Genomic DNA, 21,974 nt, shown 5'->3' on the forward strand with positions numbered 1-21,974 from the left:
TACCCAATCAATATAGGCATCTCACAATCCAGTTCTCTTCGGGTCCCAGCGTCCTCGTTGGCACTCGTTCCTCTTTCCAATGATATAGAATCTCACAATCCACTCCTCTTTGAGGTCAGCGTCCTCGCTGACACTTATTCTCTCTTTTTCATGTGGGATCTCACAAAACATTCGATTCGACGTGGTATTTCTTGTGAGGTTGTGATGAAACATGGAAAGTGGGAAGCATGTGGACATTTCTTCCTCTAAGCATACAATCATGGTGCCCACCACTCTCCCTAAAGACCAAAGAATCTTCCATTTCACCAGAGAATAAAGAAAAATATCCTGAACTATAAAGTTCCTAGAGGTAAAAAAAATAAAAACATCTTCTTTATTATCTGCTGTTTTCACTTTCATTTTTGTGCTGTCAGGCTGGTTCGCAACTTTATCCATAAACTTCAGTTTAATTCAACTCGTTGAAACGTACTACTTTTATGTAAATGTTTGAATTTTCTCTTATTTGGAGAAAAAGAAAAATATTATAATCATAAAAGTCAAAGCGTTCGTAAAGTAACTAACTATGGACTTAGCCCGAAAGAGACGAAAAGACGAAAAGTTTAGAGTCTCCCACAAGTTATGCCAAGAACCTTCTCAACAATGCAAGACTATGATAGTCATAGCTGTAAAATGCTTCTTCACTGTTCCAATTCTCAAACCTAAATTCAACTTCATTTCCAAACAATTTGTCACCATTCAAATAAAAAAGTGGGTTTTGGTCAACGATTTTCAGCCTCCCCACTTCAAAATTCAATTGATCTTCCACTCTCTTTATGCCTTTATATATTAAAATTAAAACTTTGAGTGGGTAACCCATTTTTCCAAAAATACTATGAATAATGTTCTTCAAAAAATTATTTTGATAAACACTTATTGACTTTAGTAATAATGATAATAATGATAATATAATAATATTCCAATTGTCTTTTTATTTTGTGTAATAATTATTAATTTTCATAACTGATTATTCGGATAGATATCGGTTATTAATTTTAATGAAATCATTTAACATGTATTTTAATTTTTTTTATTTTGCATTTATAATTATTTTTTAGTTGTTATTTTTGTAATATTTTATCTCAAATATATTAAATTCAAACCTGTTTATTTGGGAGGAAGAATCTAATAATTGTGTAGATAAGTGATGAGTTGACTTCATCACCTTCCACGTTGGCTGGTGGCTCTTCACATGGTGGATTCTTACTTATGGATTTTAATGGAGTCATCACCAATTTAGAATAGTCTATCAAAGTCGAGTTTTCGTATAAAATGATTATAGATAAGTTGGCTCTATTTACTTCTCAGAGCATAATTCAACTAATTAAGATCGGTTCTAAGAACTTAACCTAAAAAATAACTCTATCTTCCTTATGTGCACTATTGAAGTCGTACAAAGAATATTTCCTTGAAGTGTTAGACCTAGTTTACCAATTCAAAGAATATCTTAGACCTAGTTTACCAATTCAAAGAATATCTCTTTTTAGTGGTTGACCTACTTTACGGAATCACATTTCGACAAGGGCTACACAGATGAATTTTGATTAAAGAAAAAAACGCTACTAGAAAAGGGGAAAGGTTCTTTTTCTTATCCATTCTTGCTTGTTGCTTTAAGGATTCGACAATGAATAGGGAGCCCTAAAAAGACATGATTCACTCTAAGTCACTCTAAGTGAGAGAGTGAGTCCTAAAAAGACATGATTCTAAGTGAGCTAATTGATGTGACCTGACTAAAATTTTTACATCCACAAGCATTAAACCAATAGTCTGGAAAGGAAAATTAAAAATTCATTGATTAAAAAAAAAAAAAAACCATGACTAGAATAAGAGCCACATCCTTGAAGCACAGTAGTTTTTCTTACATTTTGGATGCTTAACATTCTCCATTCTAGCTTAATTCAACGATCTTAGATGGCCTTTTTGGTCTCTCTCAGTTCTGTCTATGGCTATTTTACGAGCACGAACACGGGCATGAGCACCATGGTGCTAATCTTTGGACATTGCAGCATCAATTATTTGGACTAATAGTATCAAAAGCATCAGCACAAGAAGTCTAAACTGAAAAATGATGAACAGTCGCAGTAGATAAAAATGAATCATCTTTAAGTTACCGTAAAATCGTTTGTTTCATGGGGCTACTGCGACCAAACTTACCAAAAAGTGCCCTTTTCTCTCGCACACAATCAGACAGGGCATTGAAGCAACAGAAGATTATTGCGCCAAGTTTGCAGCCATGGTTTTCTTCCATAAATTTCATCCATTTTACTGTCTATTTATCTATTTTCTACGAGAATCATCTTCATCACTACCACTCCAGTAATCGTGTCTCTGCGGTCTCGATGTCCCTGATTCATCTTCTTCGTCTGAATCCCACAATGCCTTTCCTGAATCAGTATTTTTCGATACAAAGTTGTAACTATTCTTCGATTTTCTCATTCTATTCTCCTTTCTTTTAGTGTCTGTGTGTTCATAAGCTTCATTGGATTCATCAATGCTAGAGTCATAATCATTCAGCTTATTATTCTTCTTATCTTTCTTGATGTGATGCAAATCAACTTCATTGCTCCTGTAATCATCATTTGCGCAGCTTAAAACTTTCATGTCATCTTCTTCGTCTTCTTCCTCTTCTTCTGATTGCCACATGGCACTTTCAAGATCACTAAGCATAGTTTCAGGCTCAGAACCTTCTGAATCCATCCTTTTTCTGACAAAGGGCTCGACATTTCTCTTAAAACTTCTATTTTTTGCCAAATCATGCCTCCCTCCAGCTCCTCGAGTCGTTTTGACGATCCCATGAGCTCCATCAGAATCATCTGCATCGTTAGCATTCTGACCATCATCAGAATCCCATTCCTCCTCATTTGCGTGTTCATCATCTTCCTCTTCACTATCGTATAATCTTTGCTTACTATCTCGCTGTCTCCAAACACTTGGCTTTTCAATCTCGTCATCAGAACTGTTATTTGTACGCATATCGGATTTTCTTAGTCTCCCACCATGTTCTTCTCTATTCCTATACCTAATTTGGCTAAGCTCTTCTTTCTCTGCTGCTTCCTCAGCAACCCAATCTCGATCTGCTGCATCCTCTATCTCAGCTATGAATCTGTCTAACTCTTCCTGGTCACTGTCACTATGAGATTCCTCTTCTTCCATGTTACGCTCGATCTCTGTCGCTGTCTGCTTATCACCGTAGAAGACATACGGGGTACCTTCTTTTTTGTCAATGGCATTAAAAAATGTTGAAGCTACTCTCTGGATGCTGGCCATAGCAACTGGATCCTCTGGGTTTATACCCTTACGTCTGAGCTCTTGTTCTATCTTCTTTATGTTTAGCTTCTGAGAATCGAGAGCTTGTTCAAATCTGGCCTTGAATAACGCCTACGTAAGAGAACAAACAACTGTTATTCTACTGTTTTCTTGACTTCCTTTATCCAACAACATTAATTATGATCTCCATTCACCCAATGGAAGAAATAATTTCCACCAAATCTAGTTAGTCAATTTATTCAATCACATCTAGTCAGTTTCACCAAAGGGGCTAACATAGTGGCTAGGAAAGAGTTAAGATCTAAGACCAAGCTTTCAAAAGAATACAGAATGAAGGTTGCCATAAAATTAAGGGACAAAAATTCAGCCTATCCCTTTTTAAGAAATATGGGGTGTGTGTGTGTGTGTGTGTGTGTGTGGGTGGGGTGGGGTGGGGTGGAGGAGCAACCCAAAAGAAGTACTTATTTTTAAAAACAAAACACTGTGATCCAGCATGCGTACCTTTCTCTTAGTAAGGGTGTTGATTGGTATCAAATTTTTAGGTTGACGATAGTTTCTTCCACGAAACATGATGATTGTTTTCACGTTATGTACATTCACGACAATTCCACCGCTAAGTCTTGCAAGCATGATTGCCATTTCCTTGATCTTTTCTTTGGGGAAGTTATCACAACACACTTGCACAGTCTCATGAAACTTCCAATGGAGATGCATATTCTGGACCACTCCTCCAAACACTCCACGAACACCAACTGGGACGTAATTCTTATTTCTAAAGCCTATTTTTTTATAAGCTTGAAGCTGTTCAGGGGTCAGGAGCTCTGGGTCATGACGAGGGGGTGGCAACTCTGGGAGCTCATACTTCTTGAGTTGTTGTAAAAGTAATGCTACTTTCTTCTTGGCCTATGAAAGATATGAGACAAATGTGGTCATACTAATCAATCAAATTTATAAATTGTGTGCGTGTAGAATTATGTTTTTATTTAAAACAAAGGCAGCAGTATAGTGACTTAAATTGAACATCAAATGTCAAATTCAAATTTCCCAGAGAAGGCTGTAATTCATAAAATATCTCTTCAATCACAATATTCATCAACATTAAAAACAGATGTAAGTATGTCATCAAAATCGACAACATAGATTATAGCGTCGAAATGACATACTCTTTTGAGGTTGTAAAGGAGCCTTTCCTCCTCTGTCATCAGCTTTTTCTTAATTTTCTTAGCTCTTCGGATCTCCCTTAAGGTCTTACCAGACTCTTTCCTCATTCTCCTCTCCACCTTACTACGCATGCTCCTTCCCTTCGATGTCGACATACAACGGGACAACCCATTGAAAGAACCAACAACCTTCCATTTAGAAGGAAATACATATTCACTACGAATGCTTCTAAGGGCCACATTGCTTGAAGCAATCTCTGAATGAAAATCTGCTAATGATACGACATTGCTGCACACATTAAAAAAAAAAAAAAATTATATCCTATCAGAATCTTTGTTCCAACTGCATTGAACAAAGTGGATGCTATCATTACATCTAAATGCCTTGGATATATGCTGAGGAACAATACCCACAGAATCAAAGTATGCATTCAATTGGATACTTGGAAAATGAGAGAAGCAGTACAAACGAAGTTAAATAATGTCATATATTTCCTGAGCAGATTCAACTATGAAAGAGCGTCATATCTAACAAGTAAAATCATGATCTTTTTCTAAGAGTGGTGAATTCCATAAGCAATAGCAGAATGGATGCACTTTTTTAACGCAGTTCATCAAAGGGAATGAAAAAACAATAAAAGCATAGACTTAAGGAGAAAGCGAGTTTTTCAAAAAGCTGTATAGATTTCTTAACAAGGGAAAAGAAAACACACTAGAAAACCGAAAGAGAGAAAATTCATTAGGGTTCTCAAAGAAAATATAGGAAGCAATCAAATCGATTATAAAAAAAGGAATTGATGATTGAATGACTGCCGGAGAGACGAAGCGCCAAACTGGCTCCCCTGAGACTCTATAACTGAAGCCACAATATGGAAACAAGAACCTAATTCACAGCACCCAGCAACCAAATGCAACGGAAAGAGAGCGAGGGAGAGAGAGAGACGATACTTGTAGCGATTTGATAGAAGAAGAGTAGAAACCCTAGTAAAACAGAGCCTTCGAGTAGCAGAAAACATTGATGAATGGAAGAGATGACGATCAATCGCTCATCTCCATTCCTAAACACCGCCGATCTATCAGGGTTTGGCGCTGCAGCCTGCAGGGTTTAACGTTCTTTCAGATTTGACCATTTTACCCCTGCCTTTATTTATTTATTGTTTTTATACAACAAATGTGGATTTAATGTTAATTATTTAACTGAAGTGATTACTTAATAAAATATTAATATTAATAATTAAAAATATATATTCTCTTAATAGATACCATTAATATAATATAAATTTGAAGACTAACTTTAATAATTTCTATTCTAAATTTTTTTTTGTCAAGTAACGTTCTTGATAGAAGTATCAAAATTCTCGATAAGATAAGACTGTACAAGACAAAATTCTTGATAAAATAGGACTGTTACAGAGACCTATCATGAACAAGACAAAAAATCTCCTTCATGTACTTTTTCTACCTTCTCTTTATTCTACTCGATAAAATAGCTTCGTTTCTGGTTGACAAAAAGAAATCTTCTCATGAACACGAGCTCGATTTCTTAAAGAATAGTGTAACGACCCAGATCCACTGCTAGTAGATATTGTCCTCTTTGGGCTTTCCCTTTCGGACTTCCCCTCAAGTCTTTAAAATGCGTATTTTAGGGAAAAGTTTCCACACCCTTGTAAATGGTGGTTTGTTTTTCTCCTCAACCAATGTGGGACATCATAGATAGAACGTAATTCGTGAAGAACGTAATTCGTGAAAGAAACATCGAAGAAATGGAGAAGGGAAATAAATATAAGACCAAATACCATTCTCAAAATGCATCACCACCACTACACAGTCATGAATATCAGTTTTCATACATCCCATAACAAATAGTAATCAGTTTCTACATTTTCATGGTGTGTTTAACACAAAATTTGAGCAATAACCAGCTCGATCACGAGATCGGTCATATTCGTTCTTGATTCGACGACTTGACAATAAAACAACTGATATATGTGATTGTAAATTGTTATGTGCCATGCAGGTGGGGGTGATATGCATGGCATTCTCCACACAAATGAAAGCCAAATGACAGAAAAGAGTTTTACAACGAAATATGGTGAATTCGAGGAAGATTCTGGCCGAAAAGCCAGATTGTAACATGTCGTTCTTACGAGATTTCGCTTCATATCCTGTCGAGCCAGTCGAAAATGCTCTCTTGAGAACCAAACTGCAGGTCCTGTAAGCAATGATCAAAGTTGAGTTATATAGATCAAAGGAAAGCAAGCATTTGAAACTTGGGAGTGAGGTTAACTTACAGCAAGATGAAAATCAGGTGGAGTATCCAATTCAAGGTTCTCAAGGTCTGCAATTCCACACGTAACGTTATCGTTCACGATCTCATGGCAACCGTTGCTACCGGAGAGCGGGAAAGACATTTGAGTTAGTTGGCTGTTACTTGTAAGAACATTAGAATCCAGGACTTCATTGCACAATAAGTTGTCTTCCAAGTAATGTAATTCAGCATCATCTATACCCTGAGATTCTCCGGCCAACCATCCCGGGAATCCGACGTCGTTCTCCAATGAAATATGAGCTGCTTCTGGAGTCAGCTCTTCTACCTAATCAACAAAGCATACTAAAGTGAGAATTAGACAGATGAACACATTATAGGGTCAAGGCATGAACGCAGTTGCCATAGAAACTCCACTTATCCGCACACATCAATGTTGCCCAAGCCCACCGCAAGCAAATACTGTCCTTTTTGGACTTTCCTTTCTGAGCTTCTACTTCAGGTTTTTAAGATTCGTCTGTTAGGGAGAGGTTTTCCCATCCTTATAAGGAATGCATTGTTCTCCTCTCCAACCGATGTGGGAACTCACAATCCACACCCCTTGGGGGCCCAGCGTCCTCGCTGGCACACCGCCCGATGTTTGACTCTGATATCATTTATAACAGCCCAAGTCCACGCTAGCAAATATTGTCTTCTTTGGACTTTCCCTTTCGGGTTTCCCCTCAAGGTTTTTAAAACGCATGTGTTAGGGAGAGGTTTCCACATCCTTATAAGGAATGTTTTGTTCTCCTTTCCAACCAATATGGGATCTCACACAAATAGACAATGAAACTAACTTAAACGATAAGCTACCTTTGCAAATGATTGAGGCAGACCATTTTCAGCAACATCATTGGAAACAAATGATTTCCCGGATCGAGGAGGTATCGGAGGATTCGACTTGGGAGTTCTAGGACTAGTTTGATGGAGCAAAGCATCAAAATCCTCAATCAGCATATTATCATTGCTCTTACTACATTGCTTTGGCTGCTGATAAGAAATCTTTGACAAAACATATTCACCTTCCTTCTCATCTTCTTCAACTCCCAAATGATATTGATGTATCACCCAGCTCGACCTTTCGGGTTTCGAGCCTCCCTTCGAACTTCGGTACAGAGAGAAGATCTTTTTCCATCCCCTATGAACACCCTTATCTATCACAGCTTTGGTTTTACCAGTCTTGTGCCACCGGAAATGTTCCATGCTTGAACTATCTTCACTTTCAATTTTGCGGCGCTTCCTTTGGCCCGTGGCATATGCATTGCTTGTTTTGTGAAAGAAATGGACATCATTTCCATCTTTACTAACACCTGAATACTTGAAAATGTTATGATTCTAAGTAAGAGAACATTATAGTATGGGAAATGAAAAGAGCAACACAGATGAATTCCTAACCGGGGAGATTTTCTGGATGAGTGTAGCAGATTCCTTGATCTGTGTCTAGTGTGGGGATGAATTCATCAATTAATGCATGTAGTTTTAAGTTCCCAACGGCACACTTTGCTGCTAAGTGACCCATTATTTCTTCATCAGTTGGATCAAACTTAACACCAGCAGGCAAACCAGGCCATTCAGGAGACACCTGAAAAGAAAATGCAATTGAGAGATATTCAAATTAAGGCACGACACAACTTGGGAGAGGAGTCTCATATCGGCTAATTAAGGGGTTGATCATGGGTTAAGTAAAGAATATATCTTCATTGGTATGAAGCCTTTCGGGGAACCAAAAGCAAAGTCACGAGAGCTTATGCTCAAAGTGGACAATATCATACCATTGTGGAGGTGGGTGATTCCTAACATGGTATCAGAACTATGCCCTTAACTTAGTCGTGCTAATCGAATTCTCAAGTGTCGAACAAAAAAGTTGCTAGCCTCGAATGTGTAGTCAAAAGTGACTCAATTGTTGAATAAATGGTGTACTTTGTTCGAGGGCTCCATAGACCTTAGCGGAGGCTCTATGGTGTACTTTGTTCAAGAGGAGGATGGTTGATAATTGTTGGGAGAGGAGCCTCACCTCGACTAATTAAGGGGTTGATCATGGGTTTATAAGTAAAAAATATATATATATCTCCATTGGTACGAGACCTTTTGGGGAAACCAAAAGTAAAGTCACGAGAGCTTATGCTCAAAGTGGACGATATCATACCCTTATGGAGGTTCGTGATTCCTAACAAACGTTAAATTTCTGCTTAAATATGAATGGAGCATTTACTGCATATGAAGAGTGATGTTTTAGTCCATATTAAATTGAAGTATCACTATAAGAACAATTATGAACACACAGGAAGGAGTTCAAACTTACATCTGTATTATCAATAATAAAGTGACAGTTTGGGCATTCTCGTTTGGCATCACAATCTTTAATTACTTGCGAAGAGGATTGGCTGATGTTTCTGACTTTTCTTGCAAATGTTCGGCTATCAAGGATCCAAGCCCTACAAGAATGAGTTGCTAAAAGTTAAAATTCAATCGCTAAACTTTTAAAAGGAACATCTAATTCATCGGACTAAAAAAATAAGCATTCAAGAGGTTGAAACTGAGTCCTTAAAGATGAAGAATTAAATTATTTGCAAACTTTTCATTTATGGTACCTTGAGTTTCTAGGCCCACACACATGATAATCTCACGAACAAAATTGCGAGAACCTACAACATGCAGTAGTCAAACAACACAATTTTTTTTTTACTTATCCCAGTGAGATCTCGCATCGGTTAAAAAGGGTAATGAAACATTTCTTATAAGGGTGTGGAAACCTCTCCCTAGAAGACGCGTTTTAAAACCTTGAGGGGAAGCTCGGAAGGAAAGATCCAAAAAGGACAATATTTGCTAGTGGTGGGCTTGGACTGTTACAAATGGTATCAGAGCCAAACACTGGGCGGTGTGGCAGCGAGGATGCTAGGCCCCAAGGAGGGTGGATTGAGAGATCCCACATCGGTTGGAGAGAGAACTAAACATTCCTTATAAGGGTGTGAAAACCTCTCTATAGCAGATGCATTTTAAAACTTTGAGGGGAACCCTGGATGAGAAAGCTTAAATAGGAAAATATTTGCTGACAATGGGCTTAGGCAGTTACAAATAGTATCAGAGCCATACACCGGGCAATGTGTCTGCAAGGACCCTGAGACCCCAAGTAGGGTGGATTGTGAGATCTCATATCGGATGGAGAGGGGAACGAAGCATTCTTTATAAGAGTGTGGAAATCTCTCCCTATAAGACATGTTTAAAACTTGGAAAGGAAACCCGAAAGGGAAAGCCCAAAGAGGACAATAGTTAGGCTTGGACTATTACAAATGGTATCAAAGCCACACACCAGGGATGTGCCAGTGAGGATACTGGCCCCCCAAGTGGTGTGGATTGTGTGATCCCACATCGGTTGGAAAGGGAACGAAACATTCATATGGGTATGGAAACCTCTCCCTAGCAGACGCATTTTAAAACCTTGAGGAAAAACCCAAAGAAGACAGTATCTACTAACGTTGAGTTTGGGCTATTACACCTCAGAACAATAGAACAGTGAGATTTGAGAATTTGTCCCCCAAAATCACCAAGTTCCTTCTCCAAACTCCATTATAATTAGGTCAAACAGTGGTGGTTAAATATTTGAAAAATATTGGTCTGTGAGGAAAGAAAACATGAATATGGATGGTATATTCATTTACAGGTTGGTGAAGTAAATTCTTAAAATGATCCAAAACGATGGTTTTTGGTGCATTGGCAGGAAATAAAAGCAAAACCATCCTAAATATGTTGTCTATTTTGGGTCTGGTTAGCTCGAACCATGGCAAAAGATTTTGAGTCTTAAGACCCAAATGTCGAAAACAGGATATTCCCCCAATTTCTTAACCACAAAGGATCATGTTGGGCTAGTGGGGCATGTTAGCTCTGCCATTAACGCGAATAATCGAGCTCTCAAGCAACAAACAGTAATAATATAGCTTAAAAGATATTAAGTTGTGTTTCCCTTTCAATCTCGAGTATTAACCACATCCTCTGTAGGAGCGTTTTCTCAAAATTAGCAGAGCATTACGAATAAAAGAAGGTAAAACTCCAAGAGCCAGACTTATATTTTCGATTAAACAAAAGGGCAACAATGAACAAACAAAAAAACCCATCATCTTGGCACAATAATTGAATCGACCCAGAAACACAATGAACAGAGAAACAGAAGAGAAAACACACACACACACACACACATTTTGGTATCAGGGATTGAAAGAACTCAAGAACACTCCACAGGGATTAAAGAAATTACATGAAGAAAGTAGACTCACCTCGCCATAATCATCAAGAGCTTGAGATCAAAAACAAAAACGATCAGAAATGGTGGAAGAAGAAGAGGAATCGCATTTCCGCGAGTAAGGGGAGAGATATAATATAATGCTTCAGCGCGTTTGAGCTTCAGATTTTAGTCCGCTACGCTAAGTCTTAGTGAAAGAGGCGCGGAAAAAGAAGGCGTTGTGCCGTCCGAAGTCCCAACGGTGCCCAGTGTGAGCGGGAAAAAACTGAGTTCCTGGCTCGGTAAAGGGTCGGGTATGTTGAGGATTATTGGGATTGGGAGTGTCCCACATTGGTTAATTTAGTGGAAGATCATGGGTTTATAAGTGAGGAATACTATCTTCATTGGTATGAGGCCTTTTGGGGAAGCCCAAAGCAAAGCCATGAGAGCTTATGCTCAAAGTGGACAATATCATACCATTGTGGAGAGTCGTGATTCCTAACAGGGTACAAGATCATAGGCTCGGAAGAATACGTTGAAGCATGTTTGGGGGAATTGTTGTACATGGGTGTGGGGCCCAACGTTGACGGAATCTAGGACCGAGGCTAAGTTATGGAAGACGAAGCTGAGGTGTCTAGTGGAAGCATTGTAACTTCGAAAAGCGAGTAAATGCCGGCAAATTTCAGGTGGGGACATAGAGATATACTTGCGGCCCAAGTAATATCACTCAATACTTGGACTTGGTCCACTCTTTAGATACCTCCTTTATGTTCTTTTTGTTTTCTCATATATATATATATATATATATATATATATTGATTTTTTCTTTTCAATTTAATTCATTTAGTCAACAAACTTATAAATTTGTGGTAAATATTGTTAAAACCCAATTTGTGAGATTTGGAGAAATTGAACTAAATGACCTAATTATTACAAACAAATCAAAATCATAATAAAACACCCCCTTGAAAATGTGGAAAATATAGTAAAATTTAAGTAGTTTTAAAAGACCTACAACAACGATGTCAAAAGGTGTACAAGGACGTTGGGACCCAAAGAAAGTGGATTGGGAGGTCCCACATAGGAGAGAGAACGAGTACCAGCTAGAATGTTAGGTACCGAGGATAAATTATGAGATCTCATATCAGTTGAAGACAAAACATTCTTAGTGTGAAAATTACGGAGGTGTCTATAACTTCCCACCAGGACCTAGTGTAACAAAAGATTCCTTTTCAAAAAAACGTTATCCTAGACTATAGTGAGGAGTAAGGAAGGACTTCCAGGCGGCACAACATCAAAAATGTTTACGTTAGTTTCGTCTTAAATTTCATTGAGCGATACGTCCCAAGTTGTTTTTTTAGTGTGGATTGATAGTCCCAAGTAATGATTTGAGCAATACGTCCCAAGTTGTTTTTTTCGAGCGTGGAGACGTTTTATTGTATCAATCTACCTTGTTTAATTCCCGTTGAAGTATATTTTCACCCCTCTTGTTCATAATACCCATATATAGCAACAATAATCAATTTGGCGGAAAAGGGGAGGAAAGGTTTTTTTAGGTACCACGAGAACAAATTTTTCTCCGAGCGCATTTTAAAACATTGAAGGGGAGTCTCAAAAGGAAAAGTCCAAAGAGGACGATAGACTTGAACTGTTACAAATATATTTACGAATTTCTTTTAAAAAATGTCAAATACATACATAAATATTGTCAAGGTGAGCATAGTTCAATCATAGTTGTCGTGTAACCTTGACCAAGAGACCAAGAGGTCAAAAGTTCGAATAATCCCGGCTGAATTCAAATGAAAGTTTGGGTGTGAAAAACTCGAAGAATAAAGAAAGCAGGAAGAAGAAGCAAGCAGGAGAGGAAGGCATTTGGATGAATCATTGTTCTTACAGTTGACATCACAGCAACCCCAACTCCACACTCACTTATGGATTCAACTTGAACAGATATCACTAATGGAATCTGCATCACAATTTATCTTTTGATGAACTACACTGCTTATTCTTTATTCGTTTCGAAGTAAACTTCCGTTATTATACAATTTGCAAGGATCTCCAACTCTAATTCCATGAGTTCATTTCTTAACACAAGGATCAGTAACAGCTACCAGAGAAACATGAGAAGAACCTGCTTGGTTTCTCTTCTATCTCGCTTTTCGGGACATCCCCCGTGCCACGTCTTGTGGCTGCCATCAAAGAACTAGTTCCAGGAGACTCTGGTGGCAGCACTGCATTCTCAGGTGCCTGCACTGTTGGTGGTGTAACATACTCTGGCTGTGGAATGGTGGAGAGATATTTCAAGAGCATCTGTATGATTTCGCTGAAGTTCGGCCGAGTATTCGGATCCTCTGTCCAACAGGAAGTTATAATCGGGGCCAAATACTCCGGGAGGTTCTCGGCATTCGGTCGGAAATTCTGTATCAACAATGACCAGAGGATAAAATGATGGAGATGATACAACTATTAGTCGTGTACGTATAGATCTATTCAATCAACAAAAGGCAAAACAACAATAAGAACAAGAACATGTAATGTAACATTAATCTGCTCCTACGCTATAATGAAGATAGTGGCTAATGTTTTCAATTTTCTTCTTCTCAACTCGAGAGAGACCTAAGAAATGGAAACCAAGCGACTCTTATTTATTAGTTCAGGGTAAGTGTGAGATTCTATATCGGCTGGAGAGGGGAACGAAACATTTCTTATAAGGGTGTAGAGGAAATCTCTCCCTAGAAAATACGTTTTAAAACAATGAGACAGACGACGATACATAACGGGTCAAAACAGACAATATCTGCTAGCGGTGGGCTTGAGGTGTTCCGTTAAGTTTCTCTAACTAACAACTTGGCAACAGATACATACTCGAGAGAAATTGTTCAACAGTGGATTATTTTAACTGACATAGTCCAATGACAGTACAAGAAATCACCTTAAAAGCAGCTGCATATGCTGCTTGTAGATTCGACATGCCTTCGAAAGGCAACTTATTTTGGACGATCTCCCAGAATACAATTCCAAAGCTATAAACATCCACCTTGTGATTGTAATGCTTCTTCTCTCCATTTCTTAAAGTGACCGTACTATATAGCTGCCACAAAGTATAACAGGTGATATAGAGAACTACCACAAAAGAGCCCCATTGACATGAAATAATACATTAACCAAAAGTTCACCTCTGGAGCCATCCATCTGTAAGTCCCAGTTTCAGCTGTCATCATTTCTGTTACTGACTCTTCTCTAGCCAAACCGAAGTCTGTAAGCTTAACAGTTTTGTGGTCTCCGGTCAAGATCAAATTCTCTGGGGGACGAAAAACGATATCCTTAGAATTAGAATGATCGATCATCCTCAGAAGTAGCATATTGCTGTCCATCCGATCGAGCTTAAACCAGTATATAGTACTGCTACTGCTAAAAGGAAATCTAAAATCTAAATATAGATGCAATGTGAGATCCCACCTCAGTTGGAGAGGAGAACGAAACATCCTTTATAAGGGTGTGGAAACCTCTCCCTAGCAGACGCGTTTTAAAAACTTTGAGAGGAAGCTTGGAAGGGAAAGCTTAAAGAAGACAATATCTGCTAGCGGTAGGCTTGGACCATTACATACAGCGGCACAGAAATGAAATGAACAATATTGACATACAATCATCTTGAAATAATTCCAGCAGACTTGTACTATCATATCTCTTTTCAAGAGTAAATTATACTCTATACTACCTGAAGAATTTTGATTTATTAGGCTTCAAAGTACAGTTAGCAGAAGTATACCAGGTTTGAGATCGCGGTGAATGATCCCATGAGAATGCAGGCATTCCATTGCGCGTGCTATATCAAGTGCAAAACAAGCTGCTTCGTGCAAGTCCAAGCACCTTGGCCGTATACTCAACAAGTACCTTCGTAATGTACCGCCTAAAAGAAGCTCAGTCACTATCACCATAATGGGCTCCTTGCAAGCACCTATAAACTGAGACAAACCGCCCCCACATCCCACAAGTTACTATACAACTCAGTTCATTTCGTTAAGCTGATTACTACCCTTTCTTTTTCAGGAAACTAAATAATCATTAAGTGCCATAAGAGTACAAAGAAGACTGCAAAAGGCACCAAAAAAAGAGAATCCAAAAAAACTAATAGAACAATCAAATTACTCGGCAATTAAAGTTATTAACTAAACACCGTATCGACAACCTTTGCAAGATTCTTGTGCTGAACTTTGGATAACATTGCAACCTCTCGAGCAAAGCGTGCCTCAGTTTTTGCAATTTCTTCTGGAGTTTCACCTCTTCGAATTATTTTAATAGCAACATTTTCGTTTTTGTATCTGGATTGTGAAAAAGAATTATAATTGCACTGTGACGAGATGCTGTTAAACAAACACAAGCCATAAAAATATGCATGCCTGATTGTAATTAAACAAAGAAAATAGAGAAAGAGGGAAGGAAAGAGAGAAAGAACAAAACGATTACAAACCAAGAATTCAGAAATCAGAGTTGAATAGAACATAAGAAGCTTCAAACCCAAGAATTCAACGCTAAGAGAAAGGTATCAAGATTAGAACAACTTACTTCCCCTTGTGCACTTTGCCATGTGCGCCCTCCCCAATCCTTGGCCCAACAAGGATTTGCTTCGGATCGACCAGCCACTTAGCATCCAAATCAAACTCTTTTGAACATAACCCATCACCGGACTCCATTTATTTTACTAAACAAGACTCTTTAAGACATAATAATAAGAAAAACAAAAGGTTTTTGAAGCACAGCTATTACTTCAGAGAGAGAATTGGATGAATCAAACAGCAAGCAGATTAAGTTAAAGGACTATGAAAATATCTGCTTGATTCTGCATGATTCGATCTCTGTAACTCGCCACGGAAAGAAAAATCAAAGGCTCGAAATTCTTGCAGCTCTGCCTTGGCAGGGATGAAAAATGAAGCGAAATAGTGAATAAGGAAAGGAAAAGGCTAAACAAATGCACCAATAAAATAACTTTAAAGGGTAGCTAGCAAAATAACAAAGTTCAGTTGAAAAAAGGCTGAAAGATCCAAGTCGTTCCTAGAGCTTAACCACCCAAAATTTGTGCTTTCAAGTCTCCTCCGAGTAAGGAACATGACAAGCTCTGTATCAGCAAAAGAACGCCGCGGAAGGAACTGGGTCTGTGTCATAGAACAGTAAGAAACAACTCAAATGTTGAAAGGAAAGGGAGAAAGACAGAGAGGGAAACAGAGCAACGGATACGTGGGGAAGGAAATCTGACGGGCTGAAAAGAAATGAAACAATATTCTGCGATAATTCAATCAATTCGATCGCTTTCTTAAAAAATTTCAAGTGGGGCCGTGAAGAATCCTCTTCAAAACGCACCCAAAAGAGAGAAAAAAATGCTTGGGTAGCTTTCACTACACGGATTAATATCTCAGAAAGCGTCTCCCCCTGCTGGGAAGTTAGTACAGACATTTTCTCAAACACTTGGAATGCGTCAAAAGAAAGTAAGATGGTTTGGCCACCGGGTGCTTGACTTTTCCATCAATATAAAAACAAATAGAAAAACACCCAATTGGGAACCCATTTCAACCATTGGTAGGTTAAAATTCAACTCTCGCAGAAACGTAAAAGAGGAAAAAGATGAACAGTAAGTAAGAAAATAAATGGGCATTAAAGTAAGCTCATTGGGTGAAGAAGAGAGGCGCGCATGCTTGACAAATGGGTAAGAGAGATTACGAAAGAGAGTTGGATGAAGTGAGAAACGCAACTCCATCGTCAAACAACAATTTCCACACCAAATTTTTGGTAAACTGTGGAGTTTCTTCTTTGAAAACGTAATGGCGGAAAAGGGTCAAAAATCAAAATCGAAATGGGAATGTGGATTAAGACATGGATTCACGTGCTTGGTTTTTGTTTCAAGGAAATTGAAAAGGAGAGGAGGAGGATGAAGTGATTTAAAGGATGCAGGTGGCGGTAGATGAGAAACTGGGGGGATGCATTAGACATGAGGTGTTGTGTGCTTAAACTACCTTATAAATGTCTCATTCATGTCACTAATTAATTTGGATGTGCTATGGAATAGTTAAATTACAAAATTAATCCTTACAATTTTGATACAATTAAAATTTAGCTTTTATTTTTTCTAAAGGTATAATATGTGATACCAAGTAAATAAAGAATAAATGAATGAACCAAAACCGAATAAGAGCGATGATGAAAATAGAATGACTAAGAAGAACTTCAAAGAAATGCAAGTTATTATCTATACCAACCATGTGCACCGTTAAATATGCTTTACTTAGAACAATTCTATGATAGGTGACGCATATGAATGAGGGCAAAGTATGCTAAAAAAAAACTCGTGTTGATCTGTGGAATAGTTTGCAAATTATAAGTGCAGTGATCTATTAGACACAAATTAAAGTTACCATTGTCGAAGACTTTAAGTCAAAATACCAAGTGCAAATAGAGTTAATCTATAGTTGTATTGAAAAAGACCGAACGAAATAGAAGAAGGGAGGAGATTCTCGATCGACATGTTGCAGAAAAGTTTGAAATCCTTGCAACTATGACAGAAACCCGTTTGCTACCTTTCATTTTCATATTTTCACATAAATATACCAAATACCTAAAATTAAAGGCAATGAACAAAATTTAGGTAAGAGAAGTATCATTGACTTCAGAAAATATGGAAATCAAACCGAATGAAAACTATATACGTGAAAAAAAACTTATTTAGTAGAAAACAAAAATAAATTCTTTATTTTTATTATATAATTCAAAATATATTATTTATTTAAAAACTTCATATTTGAATTCAAAGTTTGAAAACTATATATCTGGTTGTGAAAATATAAATTTGTGTATGATAGAATCCATTATTCAAGGGGAAAATAATGTGAAATTGACAAAAAAAAAAAATAATAATAAACAATTGGTTGTTTTTAAATTTAGTCTATTTTAGAAGTTTCTTAAAATAACTTTTAAAATAATTATACAAAACCTATTTTCATCGTTTTTCTTGTATTTTTTTTATAATTAAGAAAAGGATTATGAATCACATGGGGTCTTAATTAAATATTTACTTAGAGTAAACTAGTTTTTAATGAATATTATTATAGGAAAAAGAAAACACTAATGGAGTATTTAATTCAAATGTACATAAAGTATTAATTAAAATTTTAAAAATCATCGTCAATCATGATTAAAACTTTGAAAATTCAGAAACTAACAAAAAAATCTCTAAAAAAAGGATGAATCCCAATCTAACAGATTACCAAACAAAGGATGAATCGCCCACCGACACTGAACACACTTTTTGAAGAGATGAAGAACCGCCCAAGAAAGCTTCAGGCTTCAGTAATTGCTCAACTAAGACAAACATTCCACTGTAAAACAATGAACTACAGATTGATTTCCATGAAGATTATATAATATAGAATTTTTTGAACATGACAAAGAGATAATAGCAAACTCAGCGACGTTTGTATAAACAAGGTTTTAGCTGTGGCCAATCGATGGCTTTCCCTGTTGAAATTTTCTCATCCTGTAGAACACAAAGCAAAATGATGATTAAACCCAGTGGTGAAGTAGAAATGAGAGGCAGAACGTGAGGATTTACAGACCTTTTTCTTGAAGTATAACAAGATAAACATCTTGTTTGAGAAGTCCTGCACATGATTGATACTTATAATTTAGCAGCAAGAGAGAAAAGGATAATTAGCAACAGAGAAGTAATATATACCTTCAAAGCTGAGACAAAACCTAGCTCACAAACAGCCTTTATGAACTTTTTGGGATCGGCTCCTCCATTGCTTGGGTCAAATCTGCTTTTGACTTCTGCTATTAGAAGCCATCCACTGCGCATAGAAGCAGAAAGTTCAGCCGCCAAGTGAAAGACAATTACACAAATAGAGGGCCAAAAAGTAGCCCACCAACCGTGGTTTAAGTACTCTTTGTGCTTCTGCCAAGTAACTTTCATAATTGATCCCCATAAGTGAAAGACAAAACACAGCAACATCCACAGATGAAGAGTCCAGAGGTGTCTGCCATAGGTCATAAACATTAGCCAGCGTTTAGAGGTTTCTTTCTCGAAGATAACAGCCAATGAGATTAATCTAAATTTCATGGACAGAAAAATAAAAGTGATGGGTATGATGTAATGCTCCTATGGACATATATATATATATCTATAATCATCAGCATGGGGATTCTTGGTAGAACAGGATAGCAACAATGGTTGCTCAAATAACACGATTAGAAATAAATGGCATATGTTTCAAAGCACTGTTATATCAATTATCCAACTAATCTCGACAAGACCTCAATTTTTTTTTAATATAGATAGCTAATATCATTCTAAAACTGCACCTGTTGAGATGAAATAGATTATATCATCCAATTACTCTAAACTATAGCTGTATGTAATAAGCAGTGTGATAGTTGACATTTATGTACCATACAAGTTATCATCTTCTTTACGTCCCACTCCAATCACTAATAGCAATTTACCATGAGAGTCATGACTCAGTCTCCCCAAGGTTGATTCTAACCAATGTGTGAGATCCCACATCGATTGAAGAGAGGAACGAGTGCCAGCGAGGACGCTGGGCCCCAAAGGGGGTGGATTGTGAGATCCCACATCGGTTGGAGAGGGGAACAAAGCATTCTCTATAAAGGGTGTGGAGACCTCTCCCTAGCAGACATGTTTTAAAAACCTTGAGGGAAAACTCAAAAAGGAAAGTCCAAAGAGGACAATATTTGCTAGCGGTGGACTTGGGCAGTTACAAATGGTATTGGAACCAAACATCGGGTAGTGTGCCAACAAGGACGCTGGGTCCCAAGGGGGGTAGATTGTGAGATCCCACATCAATTGGAGAGAGGAACGAGTGCCAGCGAGGATGTTGGGCCCCGAAGGGAGGTGGATTGTGAGATCCCACATCGATTGGAGAGGGGAACGAGTGCCAACAAGGACCCTGGGCCTCGAATGCATCGGTTGGAGAGGAGAACTAAGCATTCTTTATAAGGGTGTGGAAACCTCTCCCTAGCTATTTTAAAAACCTTGAGGGGAAGCCCGAAAGAGAAAGCCCAAAGAGGACAATATCTGCTAGTGGTGAGCTTGGGTTGTTACCCAATGTGTCCCCAAATGTAAAAATAAAATAAATTTAATACCACAGGAGTGTAATTTTTTTTAAAAACAACTTGCTAGTTGTTAAAAAGTAAAAAGTAACAACGGAGCTTTAGCAAAACCAATACAACTTTATAAGACAGCTGCACAATCTCCTGCAAGGGGAAAATGATACCAATATGGCTAACTTTCATGCATGAAATGCAGTTATATGTCTCAATGCATCTGATGACAATAAGTTCAAATAGAGTGCGCACTTTTGACATATCACAAGCAACAACAGAAGGATCTTTGGAAACCAGATCAAACGAGAAAACTTTATTCTTCACATTTTTAGCAAGGCGTGCATCCCCTGTAATTCCGTTTGAAGGAAAGAAGAGATAACTGAACAAATAAGAATGAATGTTCTTGAAGGATAAATGAACAATACTTGATCAATATTTAGTGAAGTAACGAAAGGGAAACAAAAGATTTTTTTCTAACACTCACCACAGCCAAAATCAGCTACCATAAATGAAGGATCGTGCTCTTTCAGCCATTTTATGATTAAATTCACAGGCAGCTCAGGCCAATGCGACATTTGCTCTTGGTATCCTGTATGATACTACCCATCAAAACGTTAATTAACCCTAATCCTAGGCCTGGTACATGCAATTTACGTCTAAACCTTTCTCAAGGACCAGTGCATAGAAATTCCATATTCATGATTATATACTCAACATTAAAGCTTCATCTATTGAAAATACTTTGCTGTGAAGAAAGAGATAAACTTCTGCTGTGAGCGTCGCGTGAAGAAACTAGTTCTTAAATAGTAACAGAAACTACGTTTAGGAAGCAAGAACAGACGGGCAGAACTTACAACATCAAACAGAACCTGGTCTTCTTTGAAATAACTAAGCGCCTCTTCCCCTCTGAAACACACACACACACACACACAAAAAAGATCAAGTGGTTTCAAACAATGTGGGTCTGACTTAAAAATAAATTGGTAAAACTCAAGGTCAATAACTCTGTTTCAAGATTCAGCTGATAGAAAACTGAAAATTTTGAGATAACATAAACTTGAGACTCAAAATGTAGTGCACACATAAAGAAACACACAAACTCATCAGTAAAAACTAGAACAAAAGACGAAAAATAAAAGAATAGAAGACAAAACCATTACGTGCAGGTATACAACTTCTCATTAAGCATCCTGAAATGACCTCCTGACAAACGAGCTCGCATCTGCAACATCACCCAACCACAATTACGTTCAGTTAATCCTTAAATTCCCAAAACCAATTGATTTCAGAACGAGATTAGTTTTAAAAAATCAGTCGAACCTTATCGAGAAAACTAGACGAAATGGAAAGCCTCTGGGATTTTGTGGCGTCGGAAGAACCAGAAACAACGATGTCTTGGTTTTTGTCTGCTCCACGACGCATCGCCCTCTTGCGCTTTTTGCTTGAGCGGCCCTCCTCCACCATTGTTGTACGAGGAAACCTTGAAGAACAAACTCGCGTTGAGAAGAGGGGAGATCGAAAAGAGCGAAGCAGAACGAATGCTGTAACTGGAACTAGGGCGCGCGCGTTGTGTTAGGAATTTAGCAAAACCCGCCTCAAGGGAGGCCGAAAGTTCGGTTCGGTTCGGTTCGGTTAATAGTTGATTCTATGGAAGTAAAACTGATCCGAACCGACTGCATTCGGTTTATTTAATGGAACAAACCGTCTCTGATCTGGTTCGGTTTTTTTGTTTCGGTTGGTGCTAATTTTCACCCTGGACGGACCTAAACTTTTGCTTGAAGTGAAATAAATTATTGGATGAAAGAAATCAAAAAGAAAAAAAAGAACGAAAAATGGATGATCATATATTTTAAATTTTATTCTATTTTAGTTTTCAATA

At 37.7% G+C, this 21,974-nt stretch overlaps 4 protein-coding genes across 5 annotated transcripts; all 4 read right to left on the bottom strand.

Moving 5' to 3' along the window:
• Positions 1-1,804: 1,804 nt before the first annotated feature.
• LOC111464059 (uncharacterized CRM domain-containing protein At3g25440, chloroplastic) lies at positions 1,805-5,569 on the bottom strand. The gene is made up of 4 exons (XM_023108118.1): positions 5,412-5,569; positions 4,467-4,752; positions 3,805-4,206; positions 1,805-3,414 (listed from the first exon to the last, which is right to left on the bottom strand). Exons 1-4 carry the CDS (start codon positions 5,477-5,479, stop codon positions 2,314-2,316), a joined length of 1,857 nt encoding a protein of 618 aa, XP_022963886.1. The 5' UTR covers positions 5,480-5,569; the 3' UTR covers positions 1,805-2,313.
• A 759-nt stretch (positions 5,570-6,328) lies between these two features.
• Positions 6,329-11,277, bottom strand: LOC111462872 (SUPPRESSOR OF GAMMA RESPONSE 1-like). The gene is made up of 6 exons (XM_023106664.1): positions 11,040-11,277; positions 9,071-9,203; positions 8,164-8,350; positions 7,582-8,078; positions 6,755-7,057; positions 6,329-6,675 (listed from the first exon to the last, which is right to left on the bottom strand). Exons 1-6 carry the CDS (start codon positions 11,051-11,053, stop codon positions 6,622-6,624), a joined length of 1,188 nt encoding a protein of 395 aa, XP_022962432.1. The 5' UTR covers positions 11,054-11,277; the 3' UTR covers positions 6,329-6,621.
• Positions 11,278-12,832: 1,555 nt separating this feature from the next.
• LOC111430425 (serine/threonine-protein kinase HT1-like) lies at positions 12,833-16,938 on the bottom strand. Of its 2 annotated transcripts, none has more exons than XM_023066665.1 (6): positions 15,551-16,930; positions 15,174-15,306; positions 14,754-14,949; positions 14,161-14,285; positions 13,917-14,075; positions 12,833-13,402 (listed from the first exon to the last, which is right to left on the bottom strand). In XM_023066665.1, the coding sequence occupies exons 1-6, from the start codon at positions 15,676-15,678 to the stop codon at positions 13,082-13,084; spliced, it is 1,062 nt and encodes a 353-aa protein (XP_022922433.1). In that variant the 5' UTR covers positions 15,679-16,930; the 3' UTR covers positions 12,833-13,081. The 2 variants fall into 2 exon arrangements, with proteins under 2 accessions (XP_022922433.1, XP_022922439.1); XM_023066671.1 differs by having other exon boundaries at positions 13,394-13,470; positions 15,551-16,938.
• A 1,346-nt stretch (positions 16,939-18,284) lies between these two features.
• Positions 18,285-21,681, bottom strand: LOC111431375 (ribosomal RNA-processing protein 8-like). Its single transcript, XM_023068002.1, has 9 exons — positions 21,416-21,681; positions 21,256-21,317; positions 20,950-21,001; positions 20,580-20,694; positions 20,348-20,442; positions 18,902-19,008; positions 18,708-18,822; positions 18,589-18,633; positions 18,285-18,509 (listed from the first exon to the last, which is right to left on the bottom strand). The coding sequence occupies exons 1-9, from the start codon at positions 21,557-21,559 to the stop codon at positions 18,438-18,440; spliced, it is 807 nt and encodes a 268-aa protein (XP_022923770.1). The 5' UTR covers positions 21,560-21,681; the 3' UTR covers positions 18,285-18,437.
• Positions 21,682-21,974: the final 293 nt, after the last annotated feature.

Source organism: Cucurbita moschata, unplaced genomic scaffold (genome assembly GCF_002738365.1).
Source record: "Cucurbita moschata cultivar Rifu unplaced genomic scaffold, Cmos_1.0 Cmo_Scf00002, whole genome shotgun sequence".
NCBI lineage: Eukaryota > Viridiplantae > Streptophyta > Magnoliopsida > Cucurbitales > Cucurbitaceae > Cucurbita > Cucurbita moschata.